At 50.5% G+C, this 17,818-nt stretch overlaps 1 protein-coding gene across 2 annotated transcripts in view; it reads right to left on the bottom strand.

The window, feature by feature from the left end:
- The window catches only part of tfpia (tissue factor pathway inhibitor a), a 44,261-nt gene that overhangs the window by 10,632 nt on the left and 15,811 nt on the right, over window positions 1-17,818 (bottom strand). For both annotated transcript variants that reach the window (XR_010325749.1, XM_064310523.1), the window contains exons 2-5: window positions 6,923-7,126; window positions 2,956-3,132; window positions 1,231-1,296; window positions 357-437 (exon numbers count right to left, since the gene is read on the bottom strand). Coding sequence is in view for 1 of the 2 variants with exons in the window: in XM_064310523.1 (XP_064166593.1) it covers window positions 357-437; window positions 1,231-1,296; window positions 2,956-3,132; window positions 6,923-7,126 (528 nt within the window). In the remaining variant the exon portion in view is untranslated. The remainder of the gene's footprint in view (window positions 1-356; window positions 438-1,230; window positions 1,297-2,955; window positions 3,133-6,922; window positions 7,127-17,818) is intronic.

The raw sequence follows: 17,818 nt of genomic DNA, 5'->3' as shown, positions 1-17,818 counted from the left end.
GTTTTTTGGGGAAATATTTTTTTTAATTAAAACATTTAAGACTTTGGTTGATTCCAATGAATCATTAATGAAGTACACTAGTTTACACATGTTGGAAAATAAAGCTTATGTCAATAACTGTATTATTTTTTAGCTTAGCAAATTTTTTTTGCATTTTTTGTGCATATTTATCAAGGGTGCCAATAATTCTGGAGCCCACTGTATTCATACAAAATACAAAAAATTAATACAAAAAATACATGCAATTATATATTATATAACATAATATTTTCCCAAAAGTCCACATATTTGCGGCATACTGCAGTGTGCCCTCCTGTTTAGTAAAAAGTTGGTGGTATTGAACATCCTGCTCTTACCAGTTGAGATGAGTGGCAGTGTGCTTGGTCTGGCTGGTTCTCGGACACTGACTACTCCTGGCTGTTCGACAACCTCCGGTTCTGTACAAACAGCAAAGAGAGACTGAAGTTGAATAATAACAACAACAACAACAACGACAACAACAACAACAACAATAATAATAATAATAATAATAATGCACTTCAGGCAACATCCCATGCCTCTAATTTGCACAGGTCTACCTATTATGGGTGATAGAATCAATATGTTGATGGAGACAAAAACAGGCAGATAATATGGGCTGCACCCTTCAACTTCAACCATGCTGGAGTCTCACATATTTGCATTTTCCAAATGCATGCATAAGTTTTTATGATGCTGTAATGAAAACTGAAAACGGGGCATTTGGTGGTTCAGACATTTTAAAATGGCAAGCATTTGAACAAGTAAATAAATGAATAAAATAAGGCATTGAACAAAAATATGAACTGAACAATGTTCCAATAGTGATGGATTGGGAAGGGTTTACAATGGTTGGGGGCGCACTTTTCTGGCATGATTTGGGTGCACCCACAAACGCACATAAATCATTACTTACAGTAATGCTCACAAGGGATAATCTGTAACTCATATTATGCGTGTGACGCGGCCTTCTCTGTCACCTGATCTGACCCCAATCTATGCAGAATTAATGGAGCATTCTGGAATGGTGGATGAGACAGTGCCGTGCCGCCCCCCCCCCCCCCCAATAATTTCAGGCACTGACACACTGGTATACAGGCTACTATGGCCCAACACATCACAGTCACTAAACACTGGTGTTACCGTACCACACAGTCTACAGTCTACTACACTCGCAGTACTGCATACTCTCAGTACTGAGCACAGACCTACCGGGGAGAGACTCTGCAGGTTCTGAGATTCTTCTGGTGTGAATGACAGGGGCCACTGGGTCAGGTTCTGCACAGACAGAAGAGAGAGATTGGCCTTGATATTTCAACATAATTGCTACTCAGTGAAGGTCATAAAATGATGGTGTTGATTTCTGATGCTCCTTGTTTTAAGGTTCATAAGGTAAGCATTAACCTACTCTATGCTATAAAAGCTCTTAATCTGAAATACAATAATACAAAATAAACGCCTCCTACAGTTTTAGGACTTTAGTGTTATCATGCTCTTTTACATCAAACACAATATTCTGTCAGAAGCACTGGGAAATGCACTGTATTCCCAAACTGTTTCAGACTAACAATCAATACAGCAACAGCAACACCACAGGGGCTTATTAATTCCACAGTCACATAAATCATTTAAAAAGAGATTTCATTTTCAAAGTTCCATTTAGAAAAGATTGGTGCTTTTCATTTCTCTGAGCTCAACATTAAATCTAATTTACATCAAGGTCACTGCATATCTGCACTTTCAGAACCGCATAATACCACAATATAAAGAAATAAGAGCAAGAAGTAGGTCTTTATGGCCATTTGAGTACTGTAAAAAATGAGTTAATGGACTTTGGCATTATGTGCCAATGACTGGATGTGCATCATGTGCCAAATGACCTGATGTGCATTACAGTATGTGCCAAATGACCTGATGTGCATTACAGTATGTGCCAAATGACCTGATGTTCATTACAGTATGTGCCAAATGACCTGATGTGCATTACAGTATGTGCCAAATGACCTGATGTGCATTACAGTATGTGCCAAATGACCTGATGTTCATTATGTGCCAGAGACCTGATGTGCACTATGCCAAAGACTTGATGTGCATTATGTGCCAAATGACCTGATGTGCATTACAGTATGTGCCAAATGACCTGATGTTCATTATGTGCCAAAGACCTGATGTGCATTATGTGCCAAAGACCGGATAAGTCTGAGTTGTGGAGGAAGAGGAAGAGGAAGCTCACGCTACCCCACACCTGCACCCCTAATTAAACAGCCTGATCAAGTAAAGATTCAATGTTTCCCTAAGCTGCCAGCCAGAGGGATGAAACAACACTTTTTGAAAAAATAAAATAAAATCCCCACCCCCTCCCCATATACACTACCCTCTACCCTCCCCTCACCCCTTATCAATTTCCGCAGAAATAAAACAACTTTGCATTAATGAAAGTCATTCAGCAACAAGCACAGGCTTATTGACATTATCCTGAGTATAACAAGATATGCGAACATAGGCCCACATGGATAATAATTATACAAACAGACTTATCTGGATAGTGCTCTTCATACATGGTGTAACACCATAAATTATGCATAAAATAAATAAACAGAGATGGAAACAGAATAAAGAAAGTGGATTCTGCCAAGATATTTACACAAGGCTGAAAACAAGTTGAAAGAATCGGTCTTTAACCACGATATAAACGACAACACAGTGACAAAGGCCTTAATGAAATCTGAATTCAAATTATTCCATAGAATTGGGGCCATAGAGGAAAATGACTATCTCTGGCTAATACCATGCGTTCACACAAACAGGCTGTTCCTTAGTTATATCCTCGTCCAAGATGACATCACTGACTGAGATGTTGCCGTGGGACACAGATCCGCCAAAGCCGCCGGGGCGGCGAGCGGAACCTCGGGCCGGGCTCTGTGGCGGGGCACTCACTGCGCTGGTGGCACCGGTGCTGGCACTGCTCCCGGGTCCGGAAGTTGTTGGCGTTGCCGAAGCAGCCGCCGTAGAAGAAGCGCTCGCACGCGCCGCTGGAGCTGTTGAAGAAGTAGCGCGGCACCAGCCCGCGGCAGGGCCCCGGCTCGTCGTCCAGGTGACACGGGTTCTTATCGGCTGGGGGGGGAGAAGAAGAGGGCAGGTGACACGGGTTCTTATCGCTGGGGGAGAAGAAGAGGGCAGGTGACACGGGTTCTTATCGGCTGGGGGGGGAGAAGAAGAGGGCAGGTGACACGGGTTCTTATCGGCTGGGGGGGAGAAGAAGAGGGCAGGTGACACGGGTTCTTATCGGCTGGGGGGGGAAGAAGAGGGCAGGTGACACGGGTTCTTATCGGCTGGGGGGGAGAAGAAGAGGGCAGGTGACACGGGTTCTTATCGGCTGGGGGGGAAGAAGAGGCAGGTGACACGGGTTCTTATCGGCTGGGGGGGGAGAGAGGGCGGTGACACGGTTTTATCGGCTGGGGGGGAGAGAGAAGAGGGCAGGTGACATGGGTTCTTATCGGCTGGGGGGGGAGAAGAAGAGGGCGGTGACACGGGTTCTTATCGCTGGGGGGGGGAGAAGAGGAAGGTCACACGGGTTCTTATCGGCGTGGGGGGGGGAAGAAGAGGGCAGGTGACACGGGTTCTTATTGGCTGGGGGGGGGGAGAAGAGGCAGAGGACGCGGTGGAGAAGGCAGTCACCCGGCAGAGCGGTGGAGCAGATTCAGCCGCACCCCTCAGATCCCACCACCTCCACAAACCTAATTAAGGTAGGAAGCACCGCGCAGGACTGAAATGCAAACAAACGCACCGTTTACTAGTGAATATTTATGACACAAAACCAGCAGGGAAACTGGTGGTGCCGCACAGCATGACTGATCACGTCCGGGCCGGTCTGTGGGATACACGACCCGCCCCCCCCCCCCACCCCCCCCACCCGCCCCCACCGCCCATCCCCCCCCCCACACACCCCACACCGCCCACTCCCCCCCCATCCCCACACACCCCCCACTCCCCCCCCCCCGCAGGCTACAGCCAGCGGTCCTCATATAATACAGCTTAATATCTGCTATCTTGCTCGTCTCTCTGCCCTGTATTTACGGCTGCCTTTAATTAAAATGCTTCCATTAAGCAGCCGTCTATCATCATTCCGGACACTTCAATACCCCCCCCCCCCACACACCGCCCCATTCCCCTGACAGAAAAAAACACTCCCCCTTCCCCCCTGACAGAAAACAAGAATGTTAAACTCCTTAATCAAATGTACGGTTTAACCCAGTCCTGCTGTCAGGCTGATTTTCCCAGCGATTGGGCCCAATGTGCTCTGCACGCACACAGCAATGCACACACTAATGCACACAGTACTGCACACACTAATGCACACAGTAATGCACACACTGATGCACACAGTAATGCACACAGTAATGCACATAGTACTGCACACACTGATGCACACAGTAATGCACACACTGATGCACACAGTAATGCACACAGTAATCCCTGCTGAACTCCTTTCTCTAATGCCGCTCGTTTGTGGCTCTCCCTGGCTATTCGGCGCAGTCGCACGTTTGGAAATAAACGAACGCACATCAGAGATAATAAATCCCAGCGAACGGAGAGGCGTGCAAAGCCTCTCTCACCTCAGCGCAGTCTCACACAGGCATTTCAAACGACCTTAATGAAGAAAAAACCACGCCAACAAAAAAAGCCTGTTGCTGAAGATGCTTTCTTTCTTTACTGGCTTGGATTAGCCGACCGCGTCCGGGACGCTTTATAAGTGCGATGGGGTTGATTGGGCAGCGGAAGACAATCCGTCTGTCGAGCGGTCTCGCACGCCACGCTTCTTCAAAGGACGGCTCCAGAAATCATTCCAAACTGCATTTTTTTTTTCCAGCAGCGACTGGAAGTGATTGAGTTAAATGCCCCAGAAAAGGCAATAACAAACAAGCAAGAGAGCGGGGGAAGCAGCCGATACGTCTTACTTTCAGAAATATTCACTCTGCCGGAAAACACCGCCGACAAGCTGAACACCGCACGCGGTAAAATGAATTTGCTTGGATGAATCGTTCAGAAAAAAGCAATTCTCCAATTCTCAGATGGAATACCACGAGAAAGATTGAGTGTTCGCGTCGTCTTATTGGTGACCTTCTCTCTTTCTTGATGAAGCACTTCGACTTTATTTGTGCATATCAATTTTCTCGGCACCTGAAGGACACCCGCATTTGCAGACTTGTCAATACGGGATTGAGAATTTAAGAAAGCAAAACTGGGGATTAATGCCAAGGCAGAGACTCAGTCCAATACCGAATGCTGAAGAGAAGATTGAGAAGACTACCCACCGAGCATACGCGCTAAATTTGGGAAAAGCATGTAGTGACATCAGGGCTCACTAGATGGAGACAAACATATTGTGATTTCAGCTGGGGATGAGAATTCAGCTGGGGAGATCAAATGAGAGCAGACTGCTGCCCCTCCAGACACACAGAGGAAAAAACAGCCCCCGTATTTAGAGAAAGGCAGTCTCGTCTGTTAAAGCACTTTTCCTGATACAGCAGCTTCGTTGCGCATTTCTGCGATTCGTTTAACAGCGTTCCCACAAGTCTACGGGAACTTTCCAGTTTTCCCACCGTCAGAATGAACTCTGAAGGAACTCAAACGAACCATGATCAGATGATGCATTACACGTACAGATTAGATAAAGACAGTTCGACAGTTTTCAAATGAATGGGGTCATTCAAGTTCTTGTACTGGCCTCTGTAGCAGAACACTCCAACCCCCACATTCCACATTCCACCCCCGCCCCCCAAACACACTGTTTTTCAAACGGCCCCCGCTGCACAAGAGCGGGCATGTTTGCTCTGGCGGCAGTGCGGGGATCGCCGCGGCTGCTTCTGCGATTGGCCGTTAATGTCATCCACAGACCGCGGGGCCGGGGGAGGGGCCGAGGACGGCGGTTACCACGGCGCCGCGCCGCTTCACCCGCTTTCCCGCTTCAGGGCGGGGTCAGGGCGCGGAGTGGGAGGGGCACTCCCTCGTCCCGATCCCGCCCCCGCGGAGGATGCGGAATCAGCCCCCCCCCCCCCCCCCAGCACAGCGTGGCGATAAACCCCCCCCCCTCCCCCCCCCCCGCCTGATCAGTGTTCCATGTCGGATTAGCCGCGAGCCGCCAAAGTGCTTCAAGTTAGACGGCTTGGTCCAGACATCGGTCTGTGCTCAGGCAAAACTAACACGCACTGCAAAGCCTGCCTTTGGAAGTTCATGTGTTCAGTGACCGGCCCCTGGCATCGACTCTGATTTCTCCAAAGGAACTTTCTTCCAATCCGTAATACGGACATTGAAGAATGATTCTCACTGTGTGAGCAGGCATCGAAATGGTTGGTGAGGCAGTTCTCCTTCACAGACTTTCTCTCCCATTTGGGGGGGGGGGGGTGTCGGGGGTGAAGTCAGGAGGAGCAAACTGGGTGCGTAAGAATCATGGCTACGCCACAGCCAATCACCCCATCAGCAGCCACAGCACAAACACTCTGCCAAAGGGTGTTCATAACAGCCCATTCCCACTTCTAAACCAGCCTGCAACCTTCTCCTTATCTTGCACTGAGACCGGACTAAAGCTCTCTGTTTTTAAGGGTTAGCATGATCGCAAACCAGGGAGTGTCTGCCGATGTGGCCTGTGTAAACACTGCTGTTATCGCTATAGATAACCTGGCCATTCTCTGAATTCTCTGCCATTATTAGCTGTTAAAGAGTAACTCCCACAGCCCTGGGTAAACCCTCCTAACCCGCACCCAATTCCACACGCCCTCCTATCCCGGACCCGATTCCACACCCGCGTCTCTGCATCTCTCTCTGAAGGAGCTACCAGGCCTCAGCTGTGGAAATATACCAGCGGGAACCTCTCTGACACACGCACAAGTTTCTGGGGGCTTACGTTTCACGATGCACATTTTCTCGCACTCCTCCAGGGACTCAAAGTTGTTGGCGTTGCCGTTGCAGCCGCCATACTGGAACCTCTGGCAGCGGCGGGTGTCCACGTCGAAGTAGAAGCGCTCTTTCAGGGCCTTGCACGTCCCCTCGTTCATCTTCAGAGCGCAGGAGTGGTGGAAGATCCTCAGCTCGGGCTGCACGCCGTTTCCTGAGGGGGGAGAGGCAGACGTTACCGTTTTCCCACCGCGCACAATTCATTAAACCGTTCCTCTTTTTTTTTTTTTTCCAGAGCGTAAATTAAGTCAGCTATCAGCTTTAACCTGCAGCACCATGGGGAACAAACCGGCATTCTGGTACATAAGTGACTCCAATTTTACAAGTTCAAGATGCCCTCACTGCTTTCAGATATTTGATTGTGAGAAACTCCGGGAAGAGTCCAGCGGGCACGGACTGGCATTTTAAAACACAGACTGTTACAATAAACCAGCTTTAGCTCAACTCAATCATTCACAGAAATGGCAGGACATAAACTTCACGCCATCGGCCCAATTCTAAAATGTGTGATAAAGATTTCTGTTTCTACTGACAGAACTGTGTCAAGAAGGATGCCTGTGCCTTCACATTCTGTGTGTAAGGAAAGCCAAGCGCTGCATTTCATGTGTCATATTTAATGTCTGCTTTAGCAGGTGAGCTGGGAAATATGATTCTACCGCATCATACCAGCAAGACTTGCAGGGTCTCACAAAAATAACATCTTTGGATCCGAGTGGCGCTGAAATCTCCGTCACAAGAAGGCTCTGAGAGCGACAGCCGCTCAGCTACGGCAACGGCTGCAGACAATTTTCCGCTTTTGTTTTTTTATTTATTTTTTTTTATAGATGAGTTGGTGGGGGGAACATAATCTTTAAAATCCCATGATTCTTCTACACAGTGTTTACCACTGTCTTACACCCCCCCACCCCACAATGCATTGCAGTAACACTAGGTCAGAAGTCTTCATGAAAACATTTCGCTGGCATAACTTCCTGTTCTCTTGGTTATTTGGATATTCCTCGGCGGGAACTCTGACCCAATAAGGCCCAGAGCGCTAATCCAGCTCTGCTCTGATCGTTTGCTTTTCCCTGAGGCCCAGACACTACTGTCTGCATTCCTGCGCCCTGAGGGATCAGCGGCGGGGAGACTCAGTGGGGAGGTAATCACGCTGACGATTGGGGGTTCTGCCCACACCGGGCCTCAGCCAGAAGGAGAATGTGCATGCCAGAGCACACAGAACCACAGGACAGACCCTGCACACGACACATAACTGCAGTACAGACCCCGTACACCGCACAGAACTGCAGTACAGACCCCGCACACCGCACAGAACTGCAGTACAGACCCCGCACACAACACAGAACTGCAGTACAGACCCTGCACACCACACAGAACCGCAGTACAGACCCCGCACAGCACACAGAACTGCAGTACAGACCCCGCACACCGCACAGAGCACGCCCCGCAGGCCAGTACTGGCGTTCAGCGGGTACTTGTGTTTGCCTCTCGAGGGCGGAGCACCACGCAGAGTGCAGCCGCTCCTCTCAGTCCTGGGAATGGAGAGGGAAAAATGAGAAGCACGCAGGGGCCTGGCTTCTCCACGGAGCTGGGACTAAAGCTGCTGGACTGTTTTTCACACATCCTCATGGGCAAAACATGCTGGAACAAAACTGCCAAGAGGTCGGGGGCAGAGAGTTTTTCAGATGTTATTCTTCTGCTGAGATCAGTGGAGAGAACACCCCTCTCTTACAGCATAGCAGCGAGAGCACTATCTAAGCCCTCACACAGGACTGCAGACACAGCCGGCCTACAGCCTCTCTCTTACACAGCCGGCCTACAGCCCCTCTCTTACACAGCCGGCCTACAGCCCCTCTCTTACACAGCCGGCCTACAGCCTCTCTCTTACACAGCCGGCCTACAGCCTCTCTCTTACACAGCCGGCCTACAGCCTCTCTCTTACACAGCCGGCCTACAGCCTCTCTCTTACACAGGACTGCAGACACAGCCGGCCTACAGCCTCTCTCTTACACAGCCGGACTACAGCCTCTCCCTTACACAGGACTGCAGACACAGCCGGCCTACAGCCTCTCTATTACACAGCCGGCCTACAGCCTCTCTCTTACACAGCCGGCCTACAGCCTCTCTCTTACACAGGACTGCAGACACAGCCGGCCTACAGCCTCTCTCTTACACAGGACTGCAGACACAGCCGGCCTACAGCCTCTCTCTTACACAGCCGGCCTACAGCCTCTCTCTTACACAGCCGGCCTACAGCCTCTCTCTTACACAGCCGGCCTACAGCCTCTCTCTTACACAGCCGGCCTACAGCCTCTCTCTTACACAGGACTGCAGACACAGCCGGCCTACAGCCTCTCTCTTACACAGCCGGACTACAGCCTCTCCCTTACACAGGACTGCAGACACAGCCGGCCTACAGCCTCTCTATTACACAGCCGGCCTACAGCCTCTCTCTTACACAGCCGGCCTACAGCCTCTCTCTTACACAGGACTGCAGACACAGCCGGCCTACAGCCTCTCTCTTACACAGGACTGCAGACACAGCCGGCCTACAGCCTCTCTCTTACACAGCCGGCCTACAGCCTCTCTCTTACACAGGACTGCAGACACATCTGGCCTACACCCCCTCTCTTTCACAGCCGGCCTACAGCCCCTCTCATACACAGCTGGCCTACAGCCCCTCTCTTACACAGGACTGCAGACACAGCCGGCCTACAGCCTCTCTCTTACACAGCCGGCCTACAGCCTCTCTCTTACACAGGACTGCAGACACAGCCGGCCTACAGCCTCTCTCTTACACAGCCAGCCTACAGCCTCTCTCTTACACAGGAATACAGACACAGCCGGCCTACAGCCCCTCTCTTACACAGCCAGCCTACAGCCCCTCTCTTACACAGCTGGCCTACAGCCCCTCTCTTACACAGGACTGCAGACGCAGCCAGCCTACATCCCCTCTCTTACACAGCTGGCCTACAGCCCCTCTCTTACACAGGACTGCAGACACAGCTGGCCTACAGCCCCTCTCTTACACAGCTGGCCTACAGCCCCTCTCTTACACAGCCGGCCTACAGCCCCTCTCGTACACAGCTGGCCTACAGCCCCTCTCTTACACAGGACTGCAGACACAGCCGGCCTACAGCCTCTCTATTACACAGCCGGCCTACAGCCTGCCTACAGCCCCTCTCTTACATAGCCGGCCTACAGCTCCTCTCTAACACAGCTGGCCTACAGCCCCTCTCTTACACAGGACTGCAGACACAGCCGACCTACAGCCCCTCTCTTACACAGCTGGCCTACAGCCCCTCTCTTACACAGGACTGCAGACACAGCCAGCCTACATCCCCTCTCTTACACAGCCGGCCTACAGCCCCTCTCTTACACAGGACTGCAGACACAGCTGACCTACAGCCCCTCTCTTACACAGCCGGCCTACAGCTCCTCTCTAACACAGCTGGAACTACAGCCCCTCTCTTACACAGGACTGCAGACACAGCCGACCTACAGCCCCTCTCTTACACAGGACTGCAGACACAGCCGACCTACAGCTCCTCTCTAACACAGCTGGCCTACAGCCCCTCTCTTACACAGGACTGCAGACACAGCCGACCTACAGCCCCTCTCTTACACAGCTGGCCTACAGCCCCTCTCTTACACAGGACTGCAGACACAGCCGACCTACAGCCCCTCTCTTACACAGGACTGTAGACACAGCCGACCTACAGCTCCTCTCTAACACAGCTGGCCTACAGCCCCTCTCTTACACAGGACTGCAGACACAGCCAGCCTACATCCCCTCTCTTACACAGCCGGCCTACAGCCCCTCTCTTACACAGCTGGCCTACAGCCCCTCTCGTACACAGCTGGCCTACAGCCCCTCTCTTACACAGGACTGCAGACACAGCCGGCCTACAGCCTCTCTATTACACAGCCGGCCTACAGCCTGCCTACAGCCCCTCTCTTACATAGCCGGCCTACAGCTCCTCTCTAACACAGCTGGCCTACAGCCCCTCTCTTACACAGGACTGCAGACACAGCCGACCTACAGCCCTCTCTCTACACAGCTGGCCTACAGCCCCTCTCTTACACAGGACTGCAGACACAGCCAGCCTACATCCCCTCTCTTACACAGCCGGCCTACAGCCCCTCTCTTACACAGGACTGCAGACACAGCTGACCTACAGCCCCTCTCTTACACAGCCGGCCTACAGCTCCTCTCTAACACAGCTGGAACTACAGCCCCTCTCTTACACAGGACTGCAGACACAGCCGACCTACAGCCCCTCTCTTACACAGGACTGCAGACACAGCCGACCTACAGCTCCTCTCTAACACAGCTGGCCTACAGCCCCTCTCTTACACAGGACTGCAGACACAGCCGACCTACAGCCCCTCTCTTACACAGCTGGCCTACAGCCCCTCTCTTACACAGGACTGCAGACACAGCCGACCTACAGCCCCTCTCTTACACAGGACTGCAGACACAGCCGACCTACAGCTCCTCTCTAACACAGCTGGCCTACAGCCCCTCTCTTACACAGGACTGCAGACACAGCCAGCCTACATCCCCTCTCTTACACAGCCGGCCTACAGCCCCTCTCTTACACAGCCGGCCTACAGCTCCTCTCTAACACAGCCGGCCTACAGCCCCTCTCTTACACAGCCGGCCTACAGCCCCTCTCTAACACAGCCGGCCTACAGCCCCTCTCTAACACAGCCGGCCTACAGCCCCTCTCTTACACAGCCGGCCTACAGCCCCTCTCTAACACAGCCGGCCTACAGCCCCTCTCTAACACAGCCGGCCTACAGCCCCTCTCTTACATAGCCGGCCTACAGCCCCTCTCTTACACAGCCGGCCTACAGCCCCTCTCTTACACAGCCGGCCTACAGCCCCTTTCTTAAACAGAGCGCTATTAAACCCCATCAGGAGGTCTTACACTGGACTGCAGACATAGCCAGCCTTCAACACCTCACATGGGCCTAGACTTATACACTTTCATCTTACAATGATTAAAATACTATTTTTGCTGCATGGTTTTCCCAACAATTGACTCAGCACCTGAAATGCTTGTTATCTTTGCAGAACCATACATTTCCAAGTGTCAAGGAGGTATTGAAGTCTTCATGAAGGAAGGATGGCATGCAAATAATTCCCCAAAGCACAGCACAGTAAGCAGTAAATAACAGGATGTTGTTCATTTAGAAATTGGCCTGACATAAGGAAGGCTGGCTTTCTTCCAAGCTTCTGTTTAATGTAATGTGGGTGGATTACTTCATCAGGAGGAGCAGTCCAGACACGCTTCCACAAGTGCTGGGATGGAAACTGTTGATGTCCTTGACTAACAGAAAGTGTCCGTTGTTGCTACCACCGATAGCGATCACTACAACAGAAGCCGGAGACAGACCAAACCAGCTGATAGCGATCGTTACAACAGCGCCCGGAGACAGACCAAACCAGCTGATAGCGATCGCTACAACAGCACCCGGAGACAGACCAAACCAGCTGATAGCGATCGCTACAACAGCGGCCCGGAGACAGACCCAAGAACAAAGACCAGCCCACAGAACAGAGCAGGTGTTTCACACAGGGCACACGCTAATGCAAAGTGTGGCCTGTAGACAGGGTCTGCGCCTCAGTAAGAGTGTTGCTGCCACAGGACAGCATCAAACCGGTGGAAGTTCTGCTTTACTCGCATCGCCCCACAGCACCAGTGATTCACACGCGACTCGCAGTCAACAGAGAAATCGGGTCACGAGCACCAAGTACATCAGAAAGCCGCGGAACGATAACCGGCACTTCCGTAATCACCACTCACAGGGGACTCAACCCGTGTCCTCGGAGAGCAGAGCATCGCGCGTGGTTACGCGCGCTGTATGAGCGTACGGCGAAGAGCGCATCACCAGGAGATCAATACCGGGCGGACACGCCCGCCATCAGCGGGAGCACTCCCTTACCCTCCAGGGCACGCAGACCCGATACTGACTCACCGCCAATAGCTGTGATTACACGCTGAAGGGCAGCTCCTTAAGTCAACACAGAACATGACACAGAGTTCCATTAAGCCTGCGTGTGAGATGACGAGCCGGGCCCCGATCGCGCCGCGCGGTGCCTTCCCGGAGTGAGTAAGACTGAGCTCACGGCCACATTTCCGATGAACGGGTTTAAGTTTAACAAAAGGGGTTTTTAATCGCCGCTGGCCCACATCTCTCCATCTTCTGAAAGCCTTTTCTTTCAGAATACGTACCAGAAGAAGATTAAGAGCCAGAAGAAAGCAGAATTAGAGAGGCACAGATCAATGTCACTGCTTCCGTGGCGATAACCGGCTTGTCTAATCGTACGGATCCGGCGGTCTGAAAGGAAAATGCTGATCTCAGCAGTTTGAGATCTAAGCCACCCTGACGGCTTTCTGCGAGGAATCAAATGAAGACGTGACGTCCGGTGCGGCTTCGCTCGGTTTAATTATCCTGCAGGACCCGCTGCGAAGCTTTCATCTGGAAGAGTGTCTTAGGCTATCAAGTTAAATCTTTATACCTTGGTTTACATTAAAATGAAGATCAATACCATGGTCACAAAATTACACTGAACATGACTGTCATGCTTCTTTGAATTTTCTTTTTTTTCCCGTACTATGTCTATAACCACACACAAAAGTAGAAATGATTGAAAAATGACTCAATTTAATTAAAAGCAAAACACTTTGAATCCAATCACAGCATTGTGGTCTGCCTATGTACTACGGCAAGATCCTTTTCCTTTAATAAGCCTGCGTTCTGCTGTGATTTATCTGCAGCCCTGTATGAGAGTTGTGTGTTGGAATCCCTGCTAAATCTCCCCAAGGCCATTATCTGATCCAGCTGAGATCACCAGGCTGAAATCCAGGTGTGTTCCCTCTCTGAATCTATGTATCAACAGAGAAATGGTACATTCCAGCTGAATCTGAGTATCAACAGAGAAATGGTGCATTCCAGCTGAATCTATGTAGAGAAATGGTACATTCCAGCTGAATCTATGTATCAACAGAGAAATGGTACATTCCAGCTGAATCTATGTAGAGAAATGGTACATTCCAGCTGAATCTATGTAGAGAAATGGTACATTCCAGCTGAATCTAGTACACAGAATGTATCAGATCTATGTAGAGAAATGGTACATTCCAGCTGAATCTGAGTATCAACAGAGAAATGGTGCATTCCAGCTGAATCTATGTAGAGAAATGGTACATTCCAGCTGAATCTATGTATCAACAGAGAAATGGTACATTCCAGCTGAATCTGAGTACCAACAGAGAAATGGTACATTCCAGCTGAATCTGAGTACCAACAGAGAAATGGTAAATTCCTGCTGAATCTGAGTATCAACAGAGAAATGGTAAATTCCTGCTGAATCTGAGTATCGACAGAGAAATGGTACATTCCAGCTAAATCTATGTAGAGAAATGGTACATTCCAGCTAAATCTATGTAGAGAAATGGTACATTCCAGCTGAATCTATGTAGAGAAATGGTACATTCCTGCTGAATCTGAGTATCGACAGAGAAATCGTACATTCCAGCACCCCTGTAGAGACACTGCTGGCTGCTCTCTTAATTTATCCGTCAGCCACCTGGGGAGTTCATAAAACGGCCAATTTCCCCGTGTATGGGCTAATTAGGGGCTTCCAGACGAGGCCTCTCCCGCATCCAAACTAAGCCTGTGTGTGCGCGAGGGAATGTGTGAAACGAAGGACTGTCTCTGAGCCGCAGCGTACTGGTTGGCTGGATCTCTACACGTTCCACGCAAGCTCCGCAAGGCTAAACCGGGGCAACGTATGACATCATGCATCAGAAACATATCTGAGCAAACCGAGCGAGTGAGTCACATCCCGCCAGAACAGCACTCACGGACGAGTGAGCGAGATAACACGCAATAAACGTGCTCAACAACCGTACACGTATGTAACTGTCACGCCAATAAAACTGCTCGTGTGGCAACACACTTCTGCCTATTGCTAAACGTTCTTCGCCACTATTTTTTATTACAATATTAAATAAATGGAGGAATGACTTTGGAATAGAAAGAAGAAGTAGTTGTGATTTTATGACTGGGCTTGTACAGAACACTGTGTTTAAATATGATGTAAAGGTCAAGAGACAGAGACTGAGAACGAAACGTCTGAACGCTGCAGGGACTGCTCTTTAAAGCAGCTTCCCTCCCGCTCTGATACTCCCTGCCTGGGGAGACAGTGTTCATTTACAGCGTGTTGAACCACAGTTTTCCATCACATTTATACATGTGCTGAGAGTCATTCCCTGCTGTTATGAAATAGCTTTCTGCGCTCTCAGTGAGTGAGCTGGACCAGGGGGCCCCCTCCCTGTGTCCAGATACAGGAAACCCCCCAAATTCAGCACAGGAAAGGACAGCCAGCGAAGAAGCACCACACAAGATCAAAATGATATGCCGCCCTGCCAAGGCGAAACTTGGCGGGATGGCATACCTGCCAACCCAATCTCCCAATAGGACACATACAGGAAGGTACCACGAAACTAGCTAGCATGTAGGACCCTGTAATGAAGGCACTACACTACGGCAAAGGACCGGTGGGCTGGGAAGGACATGTAAAGGACATGTGACCCCGCATACCGAAAACAGGACTCCCCAAAGAGGACCTGCTGGCTCACACCCCAAGGAGGAGGAGGAGGACGGGCTGAGCTCCCTCCCCAAGGAGGAGGAGGAGGAGGAGGGGCTGAGCTCCCTCCCCAAGGAGGAGGAGGAGGACGGGCTGAGCTCCCTCCCCAAGGAGGAGGAGGAGGACGGGCTGAGCTCCCTCCCCAAGGAGGAGGAGGAGGAGGCTGAGCTCCCTCCCCAAGGAGGAGGAGGAGGAGGAGGACGAGCTGAGCTCCCTCCTCAAGGAGGAGGAGGAGGACGGGCTGAGCTCCCTCCCCAAGGAGGAGGAGGAGGAGGAGGAGGAGGACGGGCTGAGCTCCCTCCCCAAGGAGGAGGAGGAGGACGGGCTGAGCTCCCTCCCCAAGGAGGAGGAGGAGGACAGCCCAAGCTCCTTCCCCAAGGAGGAGGAGGAGGAGGAGGACGGGCTGAGCTCCCTCCCCAAGGAGGAGGAGGAGGGGCTGAGCTCCCTCCCCAAGGAGGAGGAACTGTAGTCTAGCACAGGGGAAGAAGAGCTGTACTTCACCTCCAACAGACACTGCTCAAAAATAGCAGCAGAAGATGATAAATGTCTAGTCCTGTGATGATGAAGCAGTGCCCAGCTCCCTGGGGGACAAACCGAGCTGTGCAGCGATGCCTGTGCACTTTATTACAGCCAGACCCAGCCAGGAGAGAGAGTAACACACACAAACACACACACACACACACACACACACACTACACAGACACACACACACACACACTACACAGACACACAAACACACACACACTCACACCACACACACACATACATACACACACGCACACACACTCACACACTACACACACAACACATGCACACCCACACTCACACACTACACACACACACACACACTCACATACGCAAACACAAACACCACACACAATATACACGCACACTACACACGCGCAAACACACATTTTGATAAGATGTCAGCATGCCAGCAAATAACACTTAACTTGTAGAATGTGTTGTTACAAATGAACATATTATTATAATGCATAAAAAGAGTAAACGTGACGATAATGACAAAAATGATCATTCACATTTTAATAAGAAAATAATACTTTCACTCCAGACTTCCTCCAGCGTTGCTGACACCCCTGACATGGCGATCTGCGGCCGCCAGGCTACAGCGCGATCAGCACGGGCAGGCCAGCCCGGACTCCAGCTCCAGCCTCTACTCTCACAACCAGCCCGGACTCCAGCTCCAGCCTCTACTCTCACAACCAGCCCGGACTCCAGCTCCAGCCTCTACTCTCACAACCAGCCCGGACTCCAGCTCCAGACAAGCTGAGCTGCACTGCGTCCTTAAATCAGTGGTCTCCATCACTGGTTCTGGAGAGCTACAGGGTCTGCTGGTTTTTGTTTTCACCTTAATATCAGCACCCAATTGAGACCCAAGACACCAGGTGAGTTGAGTTAACTGTGTAATCAACTTCTCTAATTGATTCATGAAGTGCAGAGTCACTATGAAAACCAGTAGACCCTGTAGCTCTCCAGGACCAGTGTCGGAGACCACTGCATTAAATGAATTATGTTTGAGACGGCAAACCGCAAATTCAGTGAGAAGGAGCGTCATAACAGTCGTTAATCTTTGAAACAGGTGAAGCAGGTTAATTCCTCTGAAATGTAGGTGCCTAATGTCTGGGAAAATAATTCACATGCTCATGGCTGATGAAATGAGCAGGCCACAAATATATCATGCGCACTTCTGCTTTCCGAGAAAATGAGTGAAAGACTGGCTGTTAAATGGGGGCATAACTGGGCCCTCAGGGAAACAGGTACTCTATGCAGAGTGAAACAGCACCAGTCACACCCAACAGTATTTAAAAGTGCAGTAGGAGGAGCTTGATTCCCCCAACCATACAGTACATGGGGAATTATCTTTTGTTCCAGTAATACCAATGCGCTACAGTGCTCCCATTTTAGGAGCATTTGCTAACTGGAAGTATAGCTTAGGAGCACATCTACTAATTTGATTTCATTAGTGTGCCTCCAAATTTTTAAACTTAAAAGCACATGTGCTCCTTGGGAAAAATGTTAGCGTAGAGCCTTGTTTGCCCTGAATATGTTCACTGTTGAAAGGCTGTTCCATTTTATGTAGAGAAACTAAACAGAAACTGAGATCACTTCTTTGTCCCATTGCAATGGTTGAAAGTGTACTCCACAGTATACGGACATAATGAATAC

The sequence above is a fragment of the Anguilla rostrata genome, chromosome 15 (assembly GCF_018555375.3).
Source record: "Anguilla rostrata isolate EN2019 chromosome 15, ASM1855537v3, whole genome shotgun sequence".
Lineage (NCBI taxonomy): Eukaryota > Metazoa > Chordata > Actinopteri > Anguilliformes > Anguillidae > Anguilla > Anguilla rostrata.
This window is presented reverse-complemented; position numbering and strand designations above follow the sequence as displayed.